This window comes from Patella vulgata, chromosome 1 (assembly GCF_932274485.2).
Source record: "Patella vulgata chromosome 1, xgPatVulg1.2, whole genome shotgun sequence".
NCBI classification, from domain to species: domain Eukaryota; kingdom Metazoa; phylum Mollusca; class Gastropoda; family Patellidae; genus Patella; species Patella vulgata.
The window spans coordinates 79,092,277-79,118,482 of NC_065879.2; the positions used below are offsets into that span (position 1 = coordinate 79,092,277).

Here is a 26,206-nt window from a genome sequence, read left to right on the forward strand (position 1 = left end):
TGGTTATCGCAAAAACAGAGTAAACTGAAAGCGAGTAATCTCGACTCAAACCTATAGTCCATAGCCTACTTACTACACTCGTCACTAGGCTTCCTATATTATTGTTTGTGGACGGTTTACTACTCAGTGATAAGCCTGCGCCGCAAAAAGAGGTCTCGCCTTTTATTATTAGTATAATGACTTCCTCATGTGCGGCAGGTTAGTTTGCTTCTAAAAACATTGTTCTCCGTTCCAAAAAATACAAAAGTAATTTTCTACCAGATGACCATGGTTCTTTTCACCGAGATTAGATAATTTCTCTCGGTGTAAGGATATAGCTATGGATAAGTTCATACAAGGTCAATAAATCCGCGGTCACTTCGGGTCACACTGTTGAGAAAATAAACCGATGGGTTTGTTTAGTAGCAAATCGAGCGTGAATCAACAGAGTTTGTACTGAAAAATTTTTGAGTGATATGTATGAACTGTCTTCACACATTCGGTTTATAATTAGCGATATACAGGTACAGTGGCAAGTGTTGTACTTCACAGACTGTTTACCTCCGAACTACCTCCGCACGAAATCCCCGATTTGGGTACATGTTAAAAGAAAAAGAAATAGTACCTGTGCGCATGCCAGTAAAAAAAAACTAAGAGTTCGCGCATAAAAATGCCCGAACGTACCAGGCGCCAGGTCATCCAGCGACAATACTAGACGATCACAAGGCTATTTAAATATGTAGCAGAGAAGAGAGTATGTGTCACGCGTTAGATGTGGAGGTTTTGTAGCCTTGTACTTTTGACATCTAGCCAGCGGCTCGCAGAAATGCATCGTTGTGAAATATTTGATTTGGTTGCCGAACTGTGCATAGTGTTACAATTGGTATTGGATGTTACTATAATCAATATTTCATTCAATAATTCATGGTGCCACTTGATTGTTGACGTGACAAGGCCTGACCTGGCGAAACTTGACGTTCTAGTTCTACAGATACCGCTTTCCGGCTATAGCAGTGGATCCTGTTATTACACTAACATGCACATGTAGACACTACATGATGCATTTTAGTTTTGATCAGTTAAATATTATTGAAAATTTCAACAGCTATTCTAATGACGAGAAATACAGACTTAATATAAGCCAAGTGATGTTCGAAAAGACGCCTGCCATGCCATATGAAATTTTTACCGTTGACAAGATCTATTTGATTTTGTTTTCACCTCTGCTGGTACATATAACAGCACAACACGATGCATAACATAATACATAAATAAATACATATAAATGAACATATCGTATTTCCCGCCATCTGATTGAATCGGATGTTATGACTGGTATGTTAATATATATAATTTTATGATTACTACAATTGCTTGCTGATTCGTCTGTAGCCAATATTCCACCATGTATTGCACCACAGAACTGTAATATACGATCTATGATTGCAGGTCTTCACCAGAACGCACCGTGACTAGCTCACAGCTTGACGTGTAATTAACATACCGTACATCCAAACTATCCGTAAGTATATTATTCGGTTATTACTACTTGCATGAATTAATTTGATAGGATACATTTATATTTAATCCATAGAGTAATTTAGTTTAACGGACGAAGAGGCCAAAATAGTGAAACGGACTGTCTGGTGTCATCGTGAACTGGCCACAACTATACTGCTCGGATTTGTATTTTATTTCATGGATTTTTATTAGTTATTTTGCTGTTGGGTTTGTGTGTTCAGTGGTACATACATAATATGAGAGTGAGAGCGAGAAATGGGGTTTAACGTCCACTCAACACAAACTAGGTCATTTCAGTACTAACATAACGTATAATTCGCTTGCACGTAGGGGTCTTTAGCAGCGGGATGAAACCGGAGGACCGGGAGAAACCCCACTAGGTTGGGCAGGCGACCCTAACTCCTTGTCACCTACAACCGGGGAATCGAAACCACCCACGGCCGTTGACTCAATGACAGATCTTGCCATGCCCTCCGTCTTGCACCACTGTACTATAGCCGCACTGGGGCAGAAAAGTAGGACGTTAAACATCCTTTCTAAAAATGAATTTAAAAATTAAATTAAATACTGTTGTTTACGTTGAACAGTTTATTTATAATTAAAGTAATATGTTTGCATCTATTCCATTCTTCATATTAAAAAACTTAGCTTGTATAAATTCATGTCCCGTAATACATTGTTAAGATTTATCCTCATATAAATAACATATCTGCTTATGTTTAATTTTGGTGCACGTTAAAGATTTAACGCATTTCCGCTATGCGCACAAATTCGTTTTACATTTAAGCACTAACCACCACCCAGTTTCCCAAGAGAGAACCAAACTTCAGACGTCTATCTCTTATAGTTGCTGAGACATAGCCCCCCCCCCCCCCCGAAAAAAAAATATATAATAATAATGTAGGAAGAAGAAGAAGAAGAATATTAGTAATAACAATATTCTTAAAAACCTAATAATCTTAACAGAAATAATAAGCTTTCATATAAATTATGAATATGAAAGCTTAATAATAATCTTAACAGAAACAATAAGCTTTCGTATGGAATATGAAAGTTTAAATATATTATAGAAGAAGTGTAGGTAAGACTTTTATAATATCCATATCAAATTTAATAGTTTCACAACTTGCCCCAAATGATTATCCAATATGTTACTGGAGACACTATTGAGTTATTTTGCTCTAGACACAAATAATGCTTGTGAGACTGTCATCAAAGTGGTCATTCGGTTCAGCAAGAAACTTTGTGATGCATGTAAATGATTCCATTGCAATTTAGATTTGAAATAGGAGTAGGTAATAATGCTGCCTGACTAAAATACTTTCCCCTGCACTTGCATTCACAATTCACATGTAACCACAGTCTCTAAATGACATCATGTGTTAAGTCATGCTCTTTTCATTTCCTTCCCTAGACTCAGTATTTTTACTTTTATTGTGCCATCTAAATAACTGCCCATGGCTGATTAAGACACACACATGTACCTGGTATGCCAAGTTTAAAACCAAATCGACGCCCAATTTGTCTATAAGCATACTTATGACCAACCCTTTAATGATGATGATGATGAGTTAGTTGTATTTTACGTCCGCTTCCACCGAGGTGATATATAATATTAGCCTATATATAGTAGTTGTGTCTTTTGCTAATTTGGAATTTCTCGGATTTAATATTTTGTGTTTGTTCTTTGGAAACAAATTTAACTTAGTTTTTGGTACACAATTTTTATTCCGAGGCATACCTCATAAACTTTATCTTTATGAAACTTTGTACAAACTTCAACATATGATAGTAGTTGTGTCGTTTGCTTATTAGAAATTTCTCGGATTTAATAATCTTTGTGTTTTTTAGTTGGAATGATTATTTTAGTTTTTACCACAACACATTTGACTTAGGTTTTGGTATATAATTATTATTCTAGAGCATATCTCAGAAACTGTTCAAGATACCTTTATAACACTTTCATATTCATCAACCTATTATTTTATTTTCTGCCTTGCCGAGCTACTGTGATCAGGGTATGAATCTTCTGACTAGTCCCATTGATATTCCAAGAAATTGGTTCCTTATGCCTTCCAAACAACTGCATGGGCGCGGAATGTTGATGACTGGTCATCTTGTTTGTAGTTTATGTGTTTTTATCTGACACAAAATGCGTTTTACTAAATTCAGAAGATGTGACTACAATATTATGAATTACCAATTTATTATTAAAGAACGTCCTTATAAATGACAGAGAATTTATATTTGTCAATCAGAGATATACTGGCAATCCACCGCTGACTCATTTTATATTGACTGACTCATTTTGTTTTGTCGAGAATGTACTAAACATCCACAGAATATCAATGCTAAATCTCTATTCTTTGGCACCTAAATATGGACATATAATAATGTAATATCAATGTATATAAACTGATTTACATTCAATCGTTTCTATTTTACTGTAATTTCTAATCAGTTATGATCGGCGAAATACGCGAAGAGTAACAGCTGAGTAGCATTCGTTGGCATCTTGGTATTCCAGTTTACACTGGTAGTATTCTCTCCTGGGCCCCGATCCCTAGAAAATTCTTAAGCACGTTCTTGTGCTTAGATTATAAGTAGACTTTGCATAAGTAAACTTATCTTATTTTGTGTTCCCAGAAAATTCTTAAGAACGTTCTTGTGCTTAGATTTTAAGTCTTCTTGGTCGTTCATCGATACGATGATGACTGTCCTCATGGGCTAGGTCCTTGTCTTGTGTGGGCACGGAGGTGGCTGATTAAGCCAATCCTTGATCGGCAGACACGGGTGCAGTAGGAGCAAGGAAACTATCCGGGGTCGTCAGGATTGGTGATTGACGCCTTTCTTTTTACCCTTGCTGGAGTCACATCAGCTAGCCTCTTTTCCTCGAAGTTGTCACGCGCATGGATGGTAAGGGCGCGCCAACCTGATCTGTCCATAGCATACAGCTCCAGCTGTTTGGGAAGGATGCCAGAGTGTTTGCTGTTGGACTTCACGCAGTCCTTGAATCTTCCGCATCGTCTACCTTGGTTCCGCTTTCCCGAGAGCAGTTCGCCATTCATAAGCTGCTGGGACAGCCTGTGGTCAGCCATCCGGATCATGTGACCAACCCATCGAAGCTGGGCTTTCAGTATCATGGCCTCAATGCTGGTGATCTTAGCTCTGTCCAGGACCTCGAGGTTTGTGATCCTATCTTGCCAGTGGATATTCATAATTGACCGCAGGCTTCTCATATAGAACTGCTTCAAATGTCTTTTGTACACAGTCCATATCTCGCATCCATAGAGGAGGCTGGTGAGGACGACGGCTCTGTACACCTTGAGCTTTGTGGAGAGCTGGATGTTGTGCTGGTTCAGGACACGAGCTCGGAGACAACCAAGAGCCTGACTGGCCTTGCAGGTCCTGAGGTTGATCTCTTTATCCAGGCTGCCATCGTTGTTGATGGTACTGCCGAGGTATCTGAAGTCATCCACTTTCTCCATGGAGATGGGGGGGGGGGGGGGGTCGGTTGAAGCAGGGGCAGGCTGAAATAGTTTTTAATTGATAACATCTTTGTTGAATTTGGAGGGGAAATATATCAGCAAGTGGTTGGCATCCCCATGGGCACCAACTGTGCACCTTTGCTTGCTGATCTGTTTCTCTATTCGTACGAAGCCGATTACATGCAGACGCTCGTAAAAACTAATAAACGACCAGTCAGACTTTTTAATTTCACTTATCGATATATCGATGACGTTTTATCACTTAATAATCCTAAATTTAGTGATTATGTAGAATTCATATATCCTGATGAGCTCGAAATTAAAAACACCACTGACAGTGATGCGTCTCGATTTTGACAATTGCCATAAACTGAGTGTTAAATTGTACGATAAACGTGATGACTTTGACTTTCCGATTGTTAACGTTCCATTTATTAGTAGTAACATTCCAATATCACCAGCTTATGGAGTGTTTGTGTCTCAGCTTATTCGTTACGCGAGAGCTTGTTCCTTTTATTCTGATTTTTTAAGTAGATCGAGGCATTTGTCATCTAAGCTTCAACTACAAGGATACTTGCGCACTAAACTTATTAAAACCTTTAAATAGTTTTATGGCCGTCATATTGATTTGATTGGTAAATATAACGTGTCTCTCTCGGCTATTATTCTAGATATATTTAATTGACACGTATACTATTACTATCTCCCTGATAATGTCTACTACATCGTTAACACAGTTCATCGCGTGCATTTTGCATACCGATAGTTCATTGGTCAATCACGCTATTTTACCGACATTTCGCCTAATAGTTTGGATGCAGCTATGGCGGGTGTGGCGCCAGGCAGGGTAAGCTTACTCTTCCGGACACCTGTTACCACTGTTTGTCGTGTATTTTGTACACGATGAGCAGTCCATTTGCTGATTACACTATTTTGCTTGAATACACTATTTTGCCTATAACGTTTTTTAGGACTTCGAATTCTGTCTTATGGTTTGGATTGTTCGTACTTGGTTTTATTTTTTTTTCTGTCTTGCCGAGGCTGATGGTGAGTCCGAACCTGTCCAGTCATGGAACTGGTGTAGAAGGTTGACGAACTTGTGTGGGCATCCGAATTTGGATAGAATGATCCAAAGGGCCTCCCTGTTCACTGTGTCAAAGACCTTGGTGAGGTCAACAAAGACAGCATACAAGTCCGTGTTTTGCTCTAGGCATTTCTCCTGCACTTGCCGGAATGTGGAGATCATGTCCACAGTGCAGCGGTTTGGGCGAAATCCACATTGTGTTTCTGGCAGGTTTCCTTCGGAAATGTTTTCGACTAGTCGATTGAGGAGGATCCGAGCCAATATTTTCCCAGCAATACAAAGGAGGGAGAGTCCCCGATAATTGCCGCAGTCAGTCTTTCTACACTTGTTTTTAAATAGGGAGACGACAGTGGCACCCCTAAAATCATTGGGCAGTTCTTCTTCTTCCCAAATGCTGGTATTCCGTCCATTCCGGATGCTTTGCCTGAGCTGGTATGCCATATCGCCTTTAAGACTTCATCCATTGTGTGTGTGTGTGGGGGGGGGGGTCGAGGCAGTGGACAGTGGGCTTTTGTGGGGTCAGGTCAAGAGCGAGGGGTCTACACTGGAGGGGCTGTTGAGCAGGTTGTTGAAGTGCTCTCTCTGATGCTACTCTTCTCATTCAGTAGAGTTGAGTTGTCTGCTGACAGGAGTGGGGTAGTACACAGCTTGGAAGGTCCATAGACTTCTTTGATGGCACTGAAAAACATCTTGTAATTCTGCGTGTCAGCGTATTTCTGGGCCTCGTCTGCTTTCCTCTCCCACCATTCGTCCTGCATCTTGCGCAGCGCAACTTGGGCCTGTTTTTGTAGATGCTTGAAGTGATCATGTCAAAAGGTGAAGGAGGGGTCGTTTTGCCACTCAAGAAATACTTTCTGCTTGTCTTCCAAGAGTGTCCTGATGTACTCGTCGTTCTCGTCGAACCAGTCCTGATGAATTCGTTTCCTGGGGCCGATGGTGGCTATTGCTAACTCCGTCACCAGTGTTCTGAACTGCTCCTACCTTTGAGTCCATGGGCAGTCATTCGGCCGTCCAGGTCTTTTGCAAATTCACTGCGTTGCAGATGTTGTTCAAGTTTGGGGACGTTGAACGCTGGTCTGAGCACTGTCGGCGTCTTGTGGAAAGTTGGAGCAATATGCAGGCAGGGATAGGATGGCCCTGACTAGGCGATGGTCTGTCCAACACTCCGCTCCTCGCATGGCCCTGGTGATCCTGATGTCACGGGTGTCTCTTTGGCGGCAGATGGCGAAGTCAATGAGGTGCCACTGCTTGGATCTTGGGTGCATCCGCGTTGTCTTGTATTTGTAATAGTGAGGTGTTGTTCAGCTCAAAGGCTTAAAAGTATCAAGCCATTAGAATTCAGCTTTCCAATTCCGTGGGGTCCCAGCACGCCTTTCCAATTTCTGCAGTCTGCTCCAACTCCTGGGTCAGGAGGAGAACGACTATTGCCACCAGGCCGCCAACGTGCAGGGTTCAGACTACAACTTCAGTGGGAACCTCCACCTGTTGCTTCGCTCGTTCCTTATCGCCGCCGGAATTTGTGTAGGGGTATGGGGACTAACACACACGAGGAAAGGCTGTGCGGGAGAGTGTTTAAATGGGAAAGTCGATGCACAGGGGCAATGCCACTCTCTCGGCCTCAGAAACCAGGATCTGGTGGTACGGAGGAACCGTCACGGCCAGGGACTTCCTCGGCTGCAGTGGATGACCACGACGTCTGTAGAGCCCTGCCGTGCTCGTAGCGCTCCACGACGCTTGCTGTCACCGCCTTCGTGACCATTGGGATTGAAAATAATCTCATCCGCTCACTCCGCCGACTACAGTCTTCACATGCTTGGGTAGGCATTCCCTAACTCGCCGAGGGTTTGAGACCCGACGGCTACCCTCACCTGGTTAAGCCCGCCTGTCGAAGTGGTTTTCCGGGGTGTGGCCGCTGTCGCATGCAGACAGCTGCTAGGAGCCACAGGTGAGAGCTGGGCGCCAGGTGGGGGCCAAAGCGGACGAGCCACCCGAGGGTGCGACATATTCCCCCGTCAGGGGTACTACCCCCCCCCCCCCGACACCCCATACACCCCAGATTTTAAGTAGACGTCAGTGTAAGCACAAGCACAACTTCGTTCTTAAACATTGTCAATCTAAACACAAGTCCCAAGCAAGGTATACAGGTTGCTTACCAACCTTAAGCCCGTCTGTTTCAATCAAGAGGGCTGACCGTAGAGTTATTCGACGGCATTTCCTACATCTTTTGATACAAAAAAGACAATTAAAAGACAGAAAATCCTTTAGAAACATAATTATTCTCGCTTCTACCCTGAAACCATTTTTCTTATATGCCAATTAGTAAACAACACAAACATGGGCTACTTTAAGATCAGGCGCTCTCACAATTATTCGGTCTGTTTGCATGTGCTTGTATTTTTGTTTTTTTTAACTTGTGGCACATTTTATATATAGGGGTCATGTAAATGCATCAAAATCGACCATTTGCCGGGAACCATCCGTCGAATTTATTACGTAATTCGCCCACCAAAATTGTTTTTATGACGTTAGAGAGCATCGTAGTCTCAGTTTACCAGACACGATGTACTTAGACTCGTACTTGACTTGTGCTTACGTAAGAACGGTCTTGAGAATTTTCTAGAGACGGTATTTTATAATGTTTCTTACGTAAGCAACAGTAAAGCATGACTTTGTGCTTACTTTAAGAATTTTCAAGGAACCGGGCCCTGGGATATGCTTAGCCTCGATCACCGAAAATCGGATCAAAACTGCCGGACAAAATGGCCGCCCCTCGTACACAAATCGTGTAAATATATGGTATATCAAGGTTGTGGACCCTCTAGAGGTCCCAATTTTGATCCGATTTTGATGACAATTGAAATTAATATTTATAACCCAAAGATCGTGGTTCCTTTCGATAGTCGCGCGTACCCAAACGTAACTTCCTGTATTATGGCCCCTGGTTGTTCGAAAAATCGCATTTTTAGCTTGTGGACCCGCTAGAAGTCTCAAATTATATTCATTTTTAAAAACCGTTTAAATTTTGCGAAAGAACTTTATCGATAATCAGTGTTCCGCAACATTTTCTTCTAGAGTTATGCCCCCTTAATCAAAAACTTTGTGATTGTGGTAGTGGCCACAGTTTTAAACTAATCGTCTTTTGATTTGGTGTGAGGCACTGTGTCGGTGAGAGGATGAACCCTATCGATATTAAGCTTTCTGCAACCGTTCGTTCTGGAGTTACAATATTAAATCCAACTGCTCTGTTTTATAAATCTATAAAACTATTTATTCATTAGTGATACAGCATACTGGACACTCCAAATTGCTGCAAATATTCAAAGAGAACTACCGTAGATAGGCTGACTTATTTTGATATTTAAATTATAGGTATGAATACTAATATGGCTGATGATGACAAGATTAGAAATGGTTCAAATGAAGAAACAAATGGTAAGGATTGATATCTACCTGCCACAACATATTTTTATGTATATTAATGGTAGTTTTGATTACAGTACTAAATGTTCCCCAAGCACTTTGTGATGTGAAATCTGTACTCGAAGACGCATACCAACTGTGTTATACGCCCCCATTTTCATGTGGATGTATATTGTAGTCACCCCTCTCCGTCCGGACGTGCATCCACAATTGTTTGTGGACACTCTACAGGTCACTATTTATATCCGAATTTAAAAAACGTTCAAATGTATCACCGTTACACCGTAATGACAGTTGATTTCGAACAAAATGGCCGTCCCTTGTACGCAGATAATGTAAATATATGGTATATCAAGGATGTGGGCCATTTAGGGGCCACAATTTTGATCCGATTTTGATGAAACTCAAAATTAGTACATGTTTATAACAAAAGATCTTGGTTCCTTTCGATGTTCGCGCATATCGGATCGTAACTTACTGAATTATGGCCCTTGATTGTACGACAAATCACGTTTTTAGGTTGTGGTCCGTCTAGAGTTCACAACTTTTATCCGATTTAAAAAAACGTTTGAATATATCAACGTTACACCCTAATGATGGTTGAATTCGAATTTCGTGAAAATCGAACCAAACTGCCCAACAAAATGGCCGCTCCTTGCACGCAAATTGTGTACAAGTATGTAATACGAAGGTTGTGGACCCTATAAGGGTCACAATTTTTTGTCTGATTTTGATGAAACTTAAAATATATTTTTATATCCCAAAGGTCTCGGTCCCTTTCGATTTTCGCGCAATTCAGACAATAACTTCTTGGATTATGGGCCCTGATTGTACGAAAAATCATGGGGCTTTATTAGCTTGTTCTCTGTCCATCTCTTGCAAAATGTGGGTGTGTCGTGCCTGGCAGCCACTGGTTGACAAACAGGAAGTGTTTTACGGATGGTACAGAAAATAATCTCAGATTGCCCATATCTCGGTTATTTCTCAACGGATCTTCTTCGGGTTTTCATTTTTCGATTCTTTGGACGAATCCCATATGTTTTTCGAAATTCGGAAAGTTCGCTTGATTAATATTAGCATCAAAGATTTGCGAACGTTTTCTTCATCATTTTTTCGACATTCAACATCACTATTTGAAGTACCAAGTTGTGGGGATAAGGAACGCATCAATGTCTTTAAAATGGCATATTAAAAAAAATTGTGACGGCTTCCGGAAATTACCGAGGCCTTCCGATTTTTCCAGAACATGAATAGTTCTCTCCATTTTAAAAAAATAGACAAGAAATGACATATGGTGTTCTTAGCCCCAGATATTATCTTTCATTTTCAAAGGCCTTGTTTGATAACATTTTCAATCGCTTGACTACGATATTGGATTTTACAAAAAACATTGAAATTGATATTTAACCGCCATTTTAATTCCGATTTACGAAACTTTCTTTTGTATTGAACCTACTCCAAATGGCGACAATTCTTAGGGAACGGATTTTTAAATTTCGATTTTTATTTCAATGACCCTTGACCTTTGTATGTATAATGACCCTGATATCTACTAACTATTAATATCAAAAAGTTCGGTATTGAAGTATAACTTCCGGTTTATTAAATGACAGGTTTTTCAACTTTAATAGGTACTTGATCTTACTATACTCATGGTGTAACTTGATTGTTGACGTGACAAGGCGTGATCTGACGTACCGAAACACGTCAGTACACCTTCTGAGTTCTAGTTATTATTATTATTACGACGAATTAAACATACCCAGTCACAAATTTACCATAACTGTAGCGACTCAAATCCAACCAAAAATATCAGTTAAATTAATCAAGCTGTGATTTTCGCTATTTTAGAACAGTTCATTCATAGTTACGATATATTACGCATGCGCTAATCACGCATGTCCACCGGAAATCAACCAGGAAGATGGAAATGCAAATGAAGTGAAATGGGGTTCAACGCCCTACTGTTCTGCTCCGAACTTGGCTAATGAAGACGGGCATACGCCGTACAGTGTGCTTTGAGGGAAATTTTGCCCGGACAGCGTCACTACAGTCTACTCTTATATCGCATTCCGACTGCCAAGGGATCTTTTACGTGCACGCCAATGTTTACACGGGACCTCGGTTTTCCGTCCCATCCCAACGACTAGACAGCTGTCCTTGTCAGACCCTCCATCCTGCATCACTGACAAGGAGGAACCACGCCGGAAAATCTGGATGAATTTTCTCGGCCAATGCAGGGACCTCCAGGCTAGCGAGCCAGCGTCTTACCCACTTAGCCACCGTGATCCCCAAACAAGAAAGACAATTTGACACCAGATGGTCAGATCTTAATAGTAAGGCCATCTGCAGATTTCGTCAAGGTCACGAGATGTAAACATGGTTGAACGAAATATGCAAGTGGCCTTAATAATCAGATCTAACCGGCACCAGACAATAGAGACTTTGGCAAGCGTAAATTCCTGGTCCGCATCGCTTATCAGTATGGATTTTGAGTGCGACGTCATCAATGTGTGTGTATTTCTCATAAGTGATACGGCTCGCGTATACGGCAGCACGTATCGAACTGTTTTCATACGGACGAGGTCCGTATAACATTGTCGTCTTTTTACTGTCTTTTGTGCTACTTTTTATACGCTGAATTGTTGTATCGTAGCGTTTTTATGAACCAATAGCTATCCTAAATCACGAAGGTATATATTTGATGTAATTTTAACAATGATAAAGACTGGAATTTAAGCATTATTTCTGATGGGGTTTTCTCGGAATTTTCATGCTTTTCCTGTCTGTCTGTCTGCTTGCTGTTTGATCTACATCCTACATGTAAATTTAGGGAGGTGGGACTTTGCAAATCTGTAAATGATTTTATTCTGTGGTAAAGGGGTATAAACTTTCTGAAATGATACATTAGTGAAACCGAAAATTGCTGTTGAGTTGAAGTCGAAGATTTTTTAATAAGCTCAGTGACTGTCAAGCGACTTCACTCCCTCCGGGAAATTGTAGGCTAGGTACTTGACTAGTACTGATGGTGATCTTGGTAGATATCTGCCTTCATGATGTAATAGAACTAAGCTCAGCTCAGCGATGCATACGTACGCGACGCGAAAATGTGCCCAAACTCTAAAACTACATTGACGTAACGTATCACGTATACGATACGGATATGTGATACGGATGGGGAAAATTCCCGATTGCCAAAAGTCTCTAATAAGGTGACTTTTCATGCCAATAGGCGGTCTCAAAACGAAATTTTAGATATCATCATGTTACATACCACTGGACACAACGTTAGTTTCTTTGTTCAAAACAGTAAACTATTTTATCTAGCACAATCATATTTACATACCTTGAGAAATGGTGTATGGCCGTCTTCCGTGCAGAGTTGAAATGAAAAATGCTTGCCAACCAACCCTTTAACATTTGGATTTTCAAAAGATGACTTGTATGCGTGTCAGACAGGATTACATGTTTTTGAAAGTTTACGTTGGGTTTGACTGAAATGTTACAAATGAAAATAATTAATCGTTTTGAAGAAAAAAGGTGACAATTGGTCATGTCGCTTCCTCCTCGAACTCCACGAACAACAACTACCATTTTCAAAAAAGTACGATTTTAAAATATTCACATGCACACATGCACCTCACTCATGGTTTATCATCGATACTCTTTTGAATTTAATGTGTGTGTTTATGTCTGGATGATGATGACACAACAATACATGTCAATAAGGCCAATGAGTATATCAATAGTACGGTATAAACCTGCTTTTGTGATATATTGTCTTGCCACATGATAGACTCGAATTTATTTTTCAGATGAGATAAGAATAGTGGCAGTTGGTAAAACAGGGGCTGGTAAAAGCACCCTGGGGAATGCGTTGATAGGAGAAGGATCATTTGAAGTAGGAGAATACAGTGAATCTGAAACCAGTGAAACCACAACAAAGGAAGGTACGTGGAATGGTCACAAAGTTAAATATGCAGACACCCCAGGGCTGTTTGATACTAAAGCAAGGGTTGATGAAGTCGACAAAGAGATTGGTAAATCTGTCGAACAGTTGTCTCCTGGTCCCGAAGTTGTTTTATATATTATAAACACTGACAATAAATTCACTTGTGAAGAATTAGTTGCTTTTAATGGGTTAAACCGCATATTTGGAAATACGGTTCTACAATACACGAATGTTGTGTTTACTCTCAGAAAGAGACGATCTAACCGAGAGGAATATGAAAAGAAGTATATTGAAAAAGCAAACCAAGATCTGAAAACGGTATTGGAAAAATGCTTGAATCGGTACAAATTCATTTACCACGAGAATGGAACCGATTCCAAATCCGATGTTGATGAGATTATGGGACAGGCTTTTACACTGAAGAAGGCTAATCACAAGAAACACTATGATAGCGGAATGTATGATCAAGCTGTAAAACAAGTCGAAGAACAGAAGAAACAAGAGGCCGACGAAAAGTTAGCAAAAGAGAAGAAAGAAAATGAATTTAAAAAGATTAAAGAAGAGAATAAGCGTTTGGAAAAAGAGCGGTAATTTTTATTTTTATGTGCTTTTCCAGGGATGAATACCCTTTCAACAAATGTCGTTCAAAGATTTAGCCTGATAAGTAAGCGTAGAAACCAATGTCTCTTCCTTTTCCAAGCTCTTTTACCCGACCGATAGATAAGGATCGATTTAGTTTCAGTCTCGTCATGTCCGCAATTTTCCAGAAGGAAGAACATGACATATATATTGCGTCTCCACTGCATTTAACAGGTCATAATATCAGAAAAAGAACTGGACGCAGAAGTTTGGCTAGTATCTGACAACCTCGTCAAATCTCTTGCAACAATTGACGAGGAACACGAAGATAAATTGACACGATTCTGTATACCGCTACTCCATGAAACACCATAAAACATACTCGAACACTTCAACACGTATCCTAGAATTGTTCTCGGGAATTTTAGTCTGAGGGTGGGTGGGTACCAGAGATTTGTATTACATCTCGAGTACAAAAGTTTTGAGAGATAAACTCATCAGATGGTGGGATGGAAACCTCCGAATGATAATGCATTAAATAAGGTGCGCTGCTTGAAGTACCCTCCCCCCCCCTTCCCCAATAGTCAGTTTAAATTACATTTTTGAACTTTTTGAACACATCGATCAATGTGCCAAAAGTTTCATTTTGGCACTGTAATTATAGATTTGTCATTCTTACGTGACCAATTTAGTGCGAAACGCATCTAAGAACGGTCTAAAGGGGGCGATTGTTCACATTTAAATCACATTTTGGATACATTAATGAAACTTTGTTTAAATATTCTTTAGACCTTACTGATGAAGAATCGGTAATTCTCGAGTCTTGGATTTGTTGCAAAATCTATTAAAAACGTCATAATTGTCAAGTAAATGCTATAATTATACTAACAATTGTGAAGTTGACATAAAATAAAATATTGGTGAAAATACCCGATGCCTTCATCCTTGGCAAAGAATAGGGTATTGGCTAAATTTTGATTTAAACCAAAATGGAGAAAACATAATGGACAAGGGAACATACGGAATTTTGGAAATCCATTTACGGTACAAGGTACAACGAGTTATTTCCCTATATGGAAAACAATAATTATTGATAACAGTCTTTATTCGATAAACTGAATAGGATTTAACAACAGACAAGGGCCTATATAAGTTCTACCCAAAAACTATATTTACTTTAATATCTGTAAACCCTTTTTATACGCCCACATTGAAATGTGGTCGTATATTGTAGTCGCCCCCGTCCGTCGGATCGTCCGTCCGTCGGTCCGGCGTCCACAATTGCTTGTGGACGCTCTAGAGGCTAAAGTTTATATCGGATTGACATTAAATTTATACACGGTATTTACGGTTATGAGACGAAGAAGCCTATTGATTTTCACTAGAGGCTAAAGTTAATATGCGATTGACATTAAATTTATACACATTGTTTAAGGTCATGAGACGAAGAAGCCTCTTGATTAACACCGATTTCTGATAATTACTACCAGAGTTAATATCCGATTGACTTTAAATTTATACACAGTGTTTAAGGTCATGAGACGGAGAAGTCTATTGATTCTCAACGATTTCCGATAATTACTGCCAGAGTTATGGCCCTTGATCACTTTGATATAAATATCTTGTGGACGCTTTAGAGGCTAAAGTTAATATCAGATTACATTTATACTCAGTGTTTAAGGTCATCAGACGAAGCAGCCTATTGATTTTCAACGATTTTCGATAATTACTGCTAGAGTTATAACCCTTGATCACTTTGATAAATCTTGTGGATGCTTTAGAGACTACAGTTATCATGTGATTAATTTTATATTGATACACCGTGTTTACGCCTATCTATAATCGTTTCGATTGACTTTAGATTGATACACCGCGTTTAATTTCTTGAGACGAACAAGTATATTGACTTTCAATGATTTTTGAACAGCTAAATCCATGATATTAAATGTTTTGTATACTAAACGTTAGCATGGGCCAAACAAATTCTGATTTTTTGATAATTACTTAATGAGTTGTTGCTCTTAATCAGATCTTAGTGTATTATAAATGTTTCATCACTAACAAAAGTAAAAATATGTGACAATATTGTAATGAAGAGAAAATAAATCAAATGGGGTTAAATGTCATACTGTCAACTCGTATAATGCATGACGATGAGCATGCGCAATGCATAATAGTTCAGGGGGGATTTTGCATTGTACATGTACAGCTAGTATTCCTGCTTTCCATGCCAATGTCATCAGTACATAGGAGCCGTGGTGACTCAGTATGAGTCTGGCTCTCTTACCGTGAGGTTCAGGGTTTGGTCATTGTCCGGCGTCTTTTCCCTTTGTCAGTGGTACAGGACATGGCCCGGTGACTAAGGCGCTGGCTCACTAATCAGGAGGTCCGGGGTTTCATCCCCGTGTTGGCCTAGAAAGTTCCACCAACTTCCCCTTGCGTTGTTTCGCCTGTCAGTGGTAAAGGGGGGTGAGGGGGTGTCATTGGCAGCGTCTAGTTATTTGGATGGGAAATAAAACTGAGGTCCCGTGTACACGTTGGCGTTCATGTAAGATAACTCTTGACAGCTCGAATTCGAAATAAAGAGTAAACCGTAACGTCGCTGTTTGGCAAGGTTCGCACTCGCCTTTAAACTCCTGAAAACTTCTGGAAAAATGAAAATGTGATTTCCAGTACTGGAAAATCCTGGAAAAACAAGATTACTCCTTGAACCTCCTGCAAAATTAACATTTGTGGTTTCGCTATATATTTTAAGATATAAAACTGAACGTAGTCATCGAATGTTTCTTCAAAAGTTCAGAAGTTCGTCGACGTAAATGTTCTCCAAACGTAAAAAAAAATACATTATGATTTAGAATTCTATACAGGAACTCATGGAATCTGGTTAATAACTCCTGGAATTTTAAGTGTTCTGAGTTGTGCATGCACTGTTTGGGCCAAATTCCCCCTATAGCATAATACGTGGCGTATTTAAATCTTTATTATCTCGGTTGCTACTGAACAGTAAGATATTAAGATGCAAAATCCCCCCTCCCCTGGACTATAATGCATTGCGCATGCTCATCGTCATGCTTTATACGAGTTCACAGTAAGACATTAAACTCCATTTGATTTCCTTTCTCGTCATTACAATTGCCACTCCCTTACAGTATCATTTAGTTTTTGACGTATATCTATATATTTAAGTGAGAAAAGTACATATTTATAGATTCTTTGTTTCAATCGCACTTGTTGGGAATGTAGCCTCAAATCTTATCTGAACTAAAGGTTAACAGATATATACTAGTAGAAATATTGTTTTGGATTGCTTTCGCTTCCATCCGAACGTTAGGGCACTGTCCTTTCCAGCCCTCTCCCGTCCTGTACCACTGACAGGGAGAAACCGCACTGAAGTTCTCTTGTCTTGTACATATCTTTGTAAGCGTAGTCAATATGAAAACGAAACAAAAAGACTGTTAAAGAGAACAAATTTGATGTTTATATATGTAGTAACAGCGATGATGATGACTAACTTTGATGGCATTTAAATTGAAAAGTAATTGCGTAATTTTGCTTTTCAAAATTTGACCATAAATCATATCTGAACTAGTGGTTTACAGCTACCTTTAGTAAAAACACTGTAGGATCTAATTGAAAGGGTATGTACAGTGTGGGTTTATATTTTAGAGAAAAGGTCAGGTGATTTCAATGCGATTTCCAAAACTACTGACAGATTATGGCCTCAATAACTTCATAACCATATTACTCAACTAATGTCAAGCATATCTCCTGGCTAATCAGACTCTAGCCACCCAGCTCATAATTTCTGGATAAACACCCGCCCACCATCCAAGGCAGTACCATGGGACCGCATTAACGATATAAATGTTGGACTTGTGTGCTCACACATGGTCTTGTGCGCCATGAAATACTGTTAACAATCTTGCCAAGGTTTGACAGAAAGAGCGATAACTCTTTTAAAACTCTTAATGGATTTCATAAATGCCATATGTTTCCTTGTCCATTATGTTTTCTACATTTTGGTTTAAATCAAAATATAACCAATACCATATTTAATTTTATGTCAACTTCACAGTTGTTAGTACAAATATAGCATTTTCTTGACAATTGTGACGTTCTTAAATGAATTTTGCACCAAATTCGACATTTAAAAACTACCGACACTTCATCAGTAAGGTCTAATGTGATCTAAATGTGATTTAATATGTGATTTAAATGTAAATAAATTGTCCCCTTTAGACCGTTCTTCAATGCGTTTCGCACCCAATTTGTCACTTAGGAATGACACATCTGTAATCAGAGTGCTAAAATGAAACTTTTGGCACCAGTTTGATCGATGTATTTAAAAATGTAATTTAAACTGACTATTGGGGAAGGTGGGGAGGGGGGTACTTCAAGCAGCGCACCTTATTTAATGCACAGATTGGTAAAGTTAAGAATTATCATTCGGAGGTTTCCATCCCACCATCTGATGAGTTTACCTCTCAAACCATTTGTATCTAGATGTAATACAAATCTCGGATAGCTCCTGCAATATTTTCGGCGTGGTTTCCCCTTGCAGTGGTGCAAGACGGAGGGCCTAATACTAAACAGTGTCTAGTCGTGCGGAAGGGTCGAAATACCGAGGTCCCCTGTACACATTGACATGTAAGTAAAAGAATCCTTGACACGTGGAATTGGAAATAAGAGAGAAACTGTTATAGTGCCACTGACTGGGAAAAATATTCTCGTTGCAAATACGTAGGACGTTAAACCCCATATCATTTTATTTAACAAGCATGGCTAGAACGTTATTCCTCGATTAACAGTGTTGATCACCTGTGATGTGGCATTGCTAAGATTCAAGTGGTATTGTATTCCCACGTATATTATTAACCTCTTCAAAAATAGCGATAATACAACATTTTTCTTTCTATTAAAATTGTATAATGTTGGGTAACGTTTTTGTGGTTCCAGATTGAGTGGCAGCGTTTGCACTAGAAGAAAAACATACACTGCGGTACTCCCCCCCCCCCTTTTTTTTTCTCTTAGCGTTCTTAGCACCGGCATATTTTGTTTAATCCAGGGAGGAAGACAACATAAAGCAATTAAAATTCAAGAACCAAACGTTACAAGCGATGGAACGTGCTGAAATCGCGGGGTAAGTTTATTTTTATTGGTCAGTTTAAATCTGTTTGTGGACACTCTCCTGGTCAAATTGTTTATTCTATTTTGATTGACACGCATCGAACTATAGATTCATGGATTGCTGCTTCTGATTTTACGAAAATCGCGTCTATAGCTTGTGGACCTTCTAGAATTTAAAATTGTCATTCGATTTTGATAAAACCCATAACATATGATCGCTCCCTTTTACGTAAATATATACAATTTTGTCCGATTCAGATAAAACTTACAATAATTGTTACGGGTCAAAATAATTTGGATGAGTTCGACATGGTGCTTATCGGACCTTCCGTGCCGTAGTTATGTCCCAGCCTACTAAACAAAGTGTGAAATATATACAGAGATTGTGGACTCTCAGATGCGACAATTAACTTAAACGTACATTATGCAAGAGCTAAATCTGCCAATTGCATGTCTTTCTTTAGGCCTGAAATGTAATCTAAATTATTTATTAGACATTAATTAACTTATCCAGACAATAATCAACTCTCGATGTCATCGCTAGTCTGTGATATGTACTGGATTAGAATCATATCTGCTGTTCAACGCTCATTGATAATTAAATCAAAAAATCGAGACTATGTTTTTTATCGTACTAACTTTAGTAATGATGATCGAGGCTAGGCCGAAAATTCAATCGCTAAATTCTCGGTTCAGAGTGAATCTATGTAACTGACATTTGTTTGTGGACACTCTACAGGTCACAATTCTTATCCGATTTTGAAGAAACTTGAAATATAGGTTTATCTCCAAAAGATCTCGGCTGCTTTCGATATTGGCATGTATCGGATCGCAACTTCATGGATTATGGCCCCTGTTTGTACGTAAAATCACGTTTTTAGCTTGTGGACACTATAGAGGTCACAATTTTTATCCGATTTTGTTGAAACTTGAAATGTAAGTTTATAACCCAAAGATCTCGGCTCCTTTCGATATTCGCGCATAACTTCCTGAATTATGGCCCCTGATTGTACGAAAAATCGCGTTTTTAGCTTGTGGACCCTATAGAGGTCATAATTTTTATCCAATTTAAAAAACCGTATTATTATATCACCTTTACACCCTAAGAACGGCTGAGTTCGAATTTCGTGAAAATCGACCCAAAACTGACAGACAAAATGGCCGCCCTTCGTTCTCAAATAGCGTAAAAATATGGTATATCAAGGTTGTGGACCCTATAGAGGTCACAATGTTTATCCGATTTTGATGAAACTTGAAATGTAAGTTTATAACCAAAAGATCTCGGTTCCTGTCGATATTCGCGCATATCGGACCATAACTTCCTGAATTATGGCCCCTGATTGTACGAAAAATTGCGTTTTTAGCTTGTGGACCCTATAGAGGTCATATTTTTTTATCCGATTTTTAAAAAAAAGCGTTTTAGTGTATCACCGTTACACCCTAAGGACGGCTGAGTTCGAATTTTGTGAAAATCAGCCCAAAACTGGCAAGGAAAATGGCGCCGTTCGTTCTCAAATAGCGTAAAAATATGTTATATCAAGGTTGTGGACCCTATAGAGGTCACAAATTTTATCCGATTTTGTTGAAACTTGAAATGTAAGTTTATAGCACAAAGATCTCGGTTCCTGTCGATATTTGCTCGTAACGAATTGTAATTTCCTGAATTATGGCCCTTGAGTGTAGCAAAAATCACTTTCTTTTTAGCTTGTTCTCTATCCATCTCTCGAAAATGTGGACGTATCCTCCGTATACGCGAAATAAGGTTGATGCGAAGCCGAAACTTTCTTCGTGTAACAACCGAGGGGTGAGAGGTCTATATTAGGCATACAGACGAATGAGATTAACGGGAAAAACACCCTTTTATTCAAAATGGATTAGTCCTCTAGTTGTCATGATAATATACACGTGAGTGAAGTTTACTACAACACACGTCACATTGACCCTAAACTTGTTTGTTTATTCTTCAACATGCAGTCAACTGAGTCTGATGACGAATTGTTAGAAGCGAAACAATCTGTCGAAATGTTTTCCCCATTTGTCAACAATGAAACCGAACTTCCAACAGCAGTTTATCCACATTATTCTAATATTTCGGATTCTAATGACGGCATGAAAGATTTTTTGTTCAGTCTAATAAATAAATTCATTGTGCGTTATTGATTTTCTTGGTGATGTCACAAGCGATTGATATCCAAAACTAACGATCATGGAAATCAAAGAGATAATTACACCCCGTTGTTGTGTATCGATAATTAGTGACACGCGATCTTTTGTTTAATTGTTATGGCCCTTAACCGAAAACTTTGTGAATATGACATTAGCCAGTTTTAACCGATCTTTTTCAGATTTGGTGTGAAGTATTGGGTTCATGATAAGACAAACCTATCGATATTCAGCGTTCCGCAATCTTTTGTTCTGGAGTTACCCCACATTGCCGAGAACTTTCTGAACGTTACAGGTTTTAACAGATTATTTCAAATTTGGTGTGTAGCATCGGGGTCATGAGAGAAGGAACCCAATCAATAGTAAAAGATCCGTGACATTCCGTTTTGATGTTACCTTCCGTTTCCGAAAACCTTGTAAACGCGATAGAGTCTACAGATATTATCGGATTTGTTTCTAATTCGATGTGACGCATTTACACAATCAGCTTATTAACCTTATTTCCCAATTATCCGTCCATCTATAACCGCTTTTACTTGTTTTTGTAGATAGAAATTATATTTCCACAAAATATTTTTAAAGATTTCTGTTAGAATTGAAATTAATATACATATTCAGCATTTTATGTGGTCAAAGGATGATTAATAACAACGAATTATATCGACTGACATTCACACATTGATATTTTAACTCATTAATTAATCACGTCGCATCAACTTCGTGTATTGCATAACTGTCTAAAGCCATTTACATTACGAAATTTGTTCTTTTGGAGAGTCAATGCATTACTGAAGGTTATGCCGAATTTGTTCATTTGGTTTTGTATATTAGGCCAGTAAGAGTAGAACAGTAGAACGTTAAACCCTATTTCATTTCATTTCATACCTTAACACCTTGGAATTGATCTTGACTGCTGGATAAAAAACGATACCTTTCCTCAGCTGGTTGTAAGGGCTTAAATGTATTTCATTTCTTTTTGCATTTTTTTTTCAGGCTAGTTTGTCAACTGAAATTATACAGATACACTGTAAAAACTTATGATGAACATGTAGAAAACGTTACAAATGGATTAAGCCATGCCCTTAAATCGTTAACTGAAAACAGTCAATATGATAGGGCAGGACAGGTAATAAGTTCTCTGGGTAATATGGTCACATCTACCTGTGGAGTACTGGGTGTAGTAACTGGACCACTTGGTGTCGGTGTAACGGTTGCACCAAGTGTTATTGGCTTTTTGGCATCCCTATATTTCAAAACAACTTCTGACGCTTTAACAGAAAAGGTATGTAACATTTCGCATGCCGACGAGAAGCATCTCGCCGATATAAGTACACAGGAAAATATAATCCTGAAGCTGATAATAAATCTGTGGTCTGAGAGACTAAAGTCAGATATACTTCATGCAATAGGTAGTACACAAAAACTTAAATATCGATTACAGACCTTGTTAGAACATCAAAACACTGATTCGAAATTTAAATTTGTATGTCAGGAAATCCAGAGAGCACTAACTGGTGTTGCTGGAATATCAAATGCCACTAAACAATTGACGACAACTACGACTATATATGCGGAAACTGATAAAACGATTCAATCTGTGGCGATTAGAACAGCGACTGATAAAACAGGAAAATCTGTGACCGAACAAACAATGCAAAATATGCCATATAAAGAAACGGAAATTTTCAGAGTTAAAAAAACCCCAGAAGCATGTCCTGCGCAAACTGCTATATTTGCTTTGGGATTGGTCATCGATGCAAAAAAAGTATACGATAACACGCTTGATTATAAAGAACCTGAAATATTTAAAAAAATAAACGTGAACATAGATGAGAATAAAAAAACTCGAAATATTTTAGGGGATCTAATGTCGGAGATAGATCATGTTATCACACAACTAACCGACACAAATCCTGGGGCATAGAGTATATATTGTTACACCTGTGAGTTGTTTAAGCTTCATTTGCAAACTTCCCAGGTTTTTATGTTTAACCGTTCGTTAAAGGTATATTTCAAAATATTTGATGACATAATGCAATCAATTCTACTATTCGGTTCACAAATATGGGGGCATACATATAGACACGATATAGATAAAGTACATTCTTCGTTTTGCAAATTCATTCTAGGTATCTATAAATCTGCCTCAAGTGGCTGTGCACTGGGAGAGTGAGGCAGAAACTGTATCAGTGTCTTTTATATGACCGCATGTATTAAGCACTGGTCTTGTTATTCTCCTTTTGGGTTTTTTTTTGTCCAATCTGCAAGTGACATAAAATGTTTTTATATCTGAAGTCAAGCAGCGACTAAAAGATATAAATATGCAGGAATGGTCAGCAAGTTTAGCCCAATCCGAAAGTCTGAGTACTGATGCTGATTTTCACAAACACTTTGTCAAGAAAATTACATGACTTGTTAGTTAAGCATTCACAAAATTACGAGGCAAAGATTAAACTTGTTGCCCATTGCTACCACCCTATTCAGGAAAAGCACTATTAAAAGTCAAATATGTCCACTTTCCAGTAAAGGAAACCAGACAGCCTTTTACTTTCTTTTTTAATGCCGTAATCTGACATATTTCAGAGATAAATACCGTTCATCCTTATTCGGAGCAGATTGTTATCTCCCTTATGTATTAGATGAAATTGGCCAAGCATCTGACAGTTGTCTGCTCTCATCTATTGCAAACTTTATTTACGAGACTCTAGATCTGAAAGAATAGCTTGTTCACCCCTACACCTTTATATATTTATATGCAGCCAAATTATTTATATGCTGCTTTATTGTCACCGACCTTAAATACTGAATAATCTTATTATTTTTATTACTTCCATAAACAGAAATATATCGAGTAACGCAATCATTGTATGCGTAGTTATTTCTTAGGCCCCGAAAACTTAAACGCCAGACTTCAGAAAACTGCCGCTGTATAATTATATTACACTGACTGTAACATTGTTTTTTAAAGACTATGTTTGCCTAGTTACATTTTGTGTTTTAAAAGACCAACTTGTGTGACTACCAAACTGATTATTTCATAAATAGATAAAAGGGGCTATTTGTCCGACTGAAAGTCGTCACGGTATGAAACGACACCATGTCAAACCTATGGAAGCCTATTGCGGCCATTTCAGAATCTCGTCTTCTCGCCCTCGACTTCTCGTCTTCTCGTCTTCTCGTGTTCTCGCCCTCGACTTCTCGCGGCGAGAAGACGAGATTCTGAAATGGCCGCAATAGGCTTCCATATGAAAGTAATCTCGTGTTCTCGGGGCGAGATCCTCGTATTCTCGCCCTATTTCCTCGTGTTCTCGTCCTCGACTTCTCGTCTTCTCGTCTTCTCGCCCTCGACTTCTCGTCTTCTCGTGTTCTCGTCCTCGACTTCTCGCGGCGAGAACACGAGATTCTAAAATGGCCGCAATAGGCTTCCATACAAACCAGATCCGTAATATTAGAACTGCAACTCGTGTACATTTAAGTAATTGAAATAATATTCCCTTTGATTTGCGTCCTCGCGAAATGAGATAACTCACTTATGTTAAACATACATTATGCAAGAAATGTTATCTAATTAGACATTAATTAACATTAACTCTCGATATGTCATCGCTAGCCTGCGATATTTATTTGATTAGGATCATGATTTAATCATGAAATGGATAATTGAGACTATGTTTTATTTATCGTACCGACTTTAGTAATGATGGTCGAGGCTAGGCAAAAATCTCGGTTCAGAGTGGATCAATTTGATTAAAATTTTCAGCAAATTACCTTTACATTATCTAGTTTTTAACTATTATTGTAAAAACATGTCAGCTCTTTATCTAAACTTTATAGTATGTCTTTAAGAAAGGTAAACCACGCGCTAACCAACAGACATGGGTGAGGACAATATATGACCACAATAGACATGGAACGTTTCATTTTTCTACAGTTCCATAAACGTATTTGAAGCATTGATATTTTAACAGTGTTACTGCTTGACATTATTATGTTCGGTATTTACAAAATCTAATTATGACCTATTATATTACCTTTTTGCTTTAGCCTATTTACATTATTGACTTTATTATATAACATTTGATTATTGATTATATAACATTGTATTCTTGATAATATTTATATCCCTAATTTAAATATGCATCATGCAAGAGCTAAATCTGTCTATTGCAAGTCTTTCTTTGGACCTGAAATGTTATATAAACTGTTAATTGGACTTTTATTAACATGACAAGACCATAATGAACTCTCGATGCCATCGGATATCTCCGATATTAAGTAGATTAGAACGGTTCAGCCATATTTTGATTTAATTTAAAAATGGTGAAGCGAGGCTAAAATTCGAACAGTGAACAGCCAGTGCGATGGTTGCAATTAATGCACACGTCTTGTCAAACCTTCAAAAGTTAATAGTTTAGCTCACAATGGAGCAATTTGAATAACTTCCAATACATTCATTTTGCATTATCTATTTTCTATTATAGTAAGAATGGCCAATTCTTTTTCTAAATCTTACATAGTGTATCTTTGATTTAAGTAATATATGTATATGTATATGTATATATCAATTTAATGTATACTGTTTTTGTATTGCACACCTTCTTTAATTTATTTAAATACTAGCAGGATACCCGAAACCGGAAGTGGTAGACTAACGCCACCTGGCCTATGTTACTCCCCGGTCCGAGCTACCCCTATACCCCAAATTTCAGACTCGGGGCAGACCTAGTGTAGCCGCCAACCTCGAACAGACCGGCTGCGCTCGAGGGTCATAACTCCGAAACCGGAAGTGGTAGACTAACGCCACCTGGCCTTTGTTACTTCCCGGTCCGAGCTACCCCTATACCCCAAATTTCAGACTCGGGGCAGACCTAGTGTAGCCGCCAACCCCGAACA

At 38.7% G+C, this 26,206-nt stretch overlaps 1 protein-coding gene across 2 annotated transcripts; it reads left to right on the forward strand.

The window, feature by feature from the left end:
* The first annotated feature begins 1,397 nt into the window (after positions 1-1,397).
* Positions 1,398-24,458, forward strand: LOC126814275 (uncharacterized). Of its 2 annotated transcripts, XM_050539353.1 has the most exons (5): positions 1,398-1,501; positions 9,442-9,504; positions 13,308-14,031; positions 19,089-19,163; positions 22,307-24,458. In XM_050539353.1, exons 2-5 carry the CDS (start codon positions 9,444-9,446, stop codon positions 23,235-23,237), a joined length of 1,791 nt encoding a protein of 596 aa, XP_050395310.1. In that variant the 5' UTR covers positions 1,398-1,501; positions 9,442-9,443; the 3' UTR covers positions 23,238-24,458. The 2 variants fall into 2 exon arrangements, with proteins under 2 accessions (XP_050395310.1, XP_050395317.1); XM_050539360.1 differs by lacking the exon at positions 9,442-9,504 and having other exon boundaries at positions 1,431-1,501.
* The last annotated feature ends 1,748 nt before the right edge of the window (positions 24,459-26,206 follow it).

Excerpts from the sequence above, each read along its gene's own strand:
- LOC126814275 (XM_050539353.1), top strand. The coding sequence starts at position 9,444 with ATGAATACTAATATGGCTGATGATGACAAGATTAGAAATGGTTCAAAT. Across the intron at positions 14,032-19,088 it reads AAGCGTTTGGAAAAAGAGCG|GGAGGAAGACAACATAAAGC; the intron begins GTAATTTTTATT and ends TGTTTAATCCAG. Across the intron at positions 19,164-22,306 it reads GAACGTGCTGAAATCGCGGG|GCTAGTTTGTCAACTGAAAT; the intron begins GTAAGTTTATTT and ends TTTTTTTTTCAG.